Source organism: Fulmarus glacialis, unplaced genomic scaffold (assembly GCF_000690835.1).
Source record: "Fulmarus glacialis isolate BGI_N327 unplaced genomic scaffold, ASM69083v1 scaffold30410, whole genome shotgun sequence".
NCBI lineage: Eukaryota > Metazoa > Chordata > Aves > Procellariiformes > Procellariidae > Fulmarus > Fulmarus glacialis.
Window position 1 is genome coordinate 1 of NW_009188868.1, and position 1,945 is coordinate 1,945.

General features: G+C 58.2%; 1 protein-coding gene across 1 annotated transcript in view; it reads right to left on the reverse strand.

Moving 5' to 3' along the window:
• Positions 1 to 5: 5 nt before the first annotated feature.
• The window catches only part of LOC104078494 (retinal homeobox protein Rx1), a gene marked incomplete at its 3' end in the record, with an annotated part of 4,490 nt that continues 2,550 nt past the window's right edge, over positions 6 to 1,945 (reverse strand). Inside the window, exon 3 of the mRNA XM_009580147.1 lies at positions 6 to 200. Coding sequence (XP_009578442.1) covers positions 6 to 200 — 195 coding nt within the window. The remainder of the gene's footprint in view (positions 201 to 1,945) is intronic.

Consider the following 1,945-nt stretch of genomic DNA (forward strand, 5'->3'; position numbering starts at 1 on the left):
GGGATGCTGTGGACCGTGGTGGCGCTGGAGATGGGGGACGTCAGCCACGGGTCGAGTGGGAGGGAGTTGCTCATGGGCCCCACATTGGGTGTCATGGGGGGCCGGTTGAAGGAGAGCACGGGGGTGTCGTGGAGCTTCATGGAGCTGGCCTCCATCTTCTCCTGCCGCCTCCACTTGGCTCTTCGGTTCTGGAACCAGACCTGCAAGAGGAGAGCCAGGGTGAGACACACTGTGCCCAGCTGGTCCCTCGCAGCATGCCCCACGTGTTGTGCCTTATGTGGGGTACCCCATGCAGCGGCCCCGTCTGCTGTGCCCTATGTGGGGTGCCCCACATGCTGTACCCCGTGCAGGGTGTCCCATTGTGCTGTGTCCCACCTGGGGTGCCCTATGAAGGATCCCCCACGTCCTTCAGGTGGGGTGTCCCGTATGGGGTATCCCATCCTTCGTGTGTTGGGTCACACGCGGGGTGCCCCACAGGGCTCCAGAAACCCCCAGCCCATGGCACACCTCTGCCAAACCTCTCCCGCAAAAAGAGACTGAGGGCATCTCTGAGGTGTGAAGGCGAGAGGTGTCACCGCACAGCCCCTGTCCTCACTGCTCCAGGGCAATGTGCACCCCGGCCCCGCAAACACCCGTACAGTCCTCAGTATAATGTTATCTGGCCTTCAAAAGCCCCTCGGTAAAAGCTTTTAGAAGCCAAACTGCCATGGTTGCACCAAAACCCAGCAGGAACGAGAGGCACCGGCGAGCCAAGGACAGCGGTGATGTGTCACCCCACGGGAGCTGCGCTTTCGAGCGCTGGTCCCTGTGTCCCCAGAGCCCCCAGCAGCACGGGGCACGGGCCGTCTGCCGCGTGATGCAAAGTGGGAGTAAAGATGAATGGCTGGGCTGGGAAGGAGATGTCTCCCATGGGCTGGTCACAGTTGTTGGTGGACACTGGGCTATACTGGTGCAAACTTTGTGTCCAAAGAAGAGCAACGAAGCTGGTGAAGGGCCTGGAGCACGTCTGATGAGGAGCGGCTGAGGGAACTGGGGTTGTTTAGCCTGGAGAAGAGGAGGCTGAGGGGAGACCTCATCGCGCTCTACAACTACCTGAAAGGAGGTTGGAGCGAGGTGGGGGTCAGTCTCTTCTCCCAAGAAGTAGGTAGGATGAGAGGAAACAGCCTCAAGTTGTGCCAGGGGAGGTTTAGATTGGATATTAGGAATAATTTTTTCACCTTTCTTCCCAAAAGGGTTGTCAAGCATTGGACAGTGGTTGGTCACCAGCCCTGAAGGTATTTAAAAGACGTGTAGATGTGGCACTTAGGGACATGGCTTAGTGGTGGAGTTGGCAGTGTTAGGTTTACGGTTGGACTCGATGAACTTAAAGGTCTTTTCCAACCTAAATGATTCTGTGATTCTGTGAGTCCGTGAAACTGGTCATTGCTCAGAGAGCTCAGCAGAGGTGTCCCTAGGGTCTGGACCTCCCCCAGCAAAAGACTGCCTTGCTTCGCAGTGAGTTTGTCGCTTCTTCAACTCCCTGACCCTTCCCTCACCCAGGTCTTGTCCTGTCAACCTCAGGGGCGGGGGGGAGCGGACCAGCGGCACCCCAGGCTCTTCCCCAGGCTGCACCTCTCCCCGGGCAGAGCCGCCTTTTTTTTGCCCTGGGAGCAAAACCTCCCCAGTCCTGCCGCCCCCCCAGAACTGCCCCACTCCGACAAGCCTAAACCCCCCAAATCTGTGAGGATCTTGCACTTTCCCAGCCCTAAAGACCTGGAAGTGGTCACGAGCAGCTGAGGTTTGGCTGCTTTCCCACAGGATCCGATGGAGGGATGGCAGGGGGAAAAAAATCTCTAAAAACCATCTCCCTGCCCAAACGGAGCCTCTGGCACGTGGGCTGAACTGGGACCTTGTAGGGGAGCAAGGCTCAGCCATTAAACCCCCTCTCTGGTTTTGGAGGAGCAGC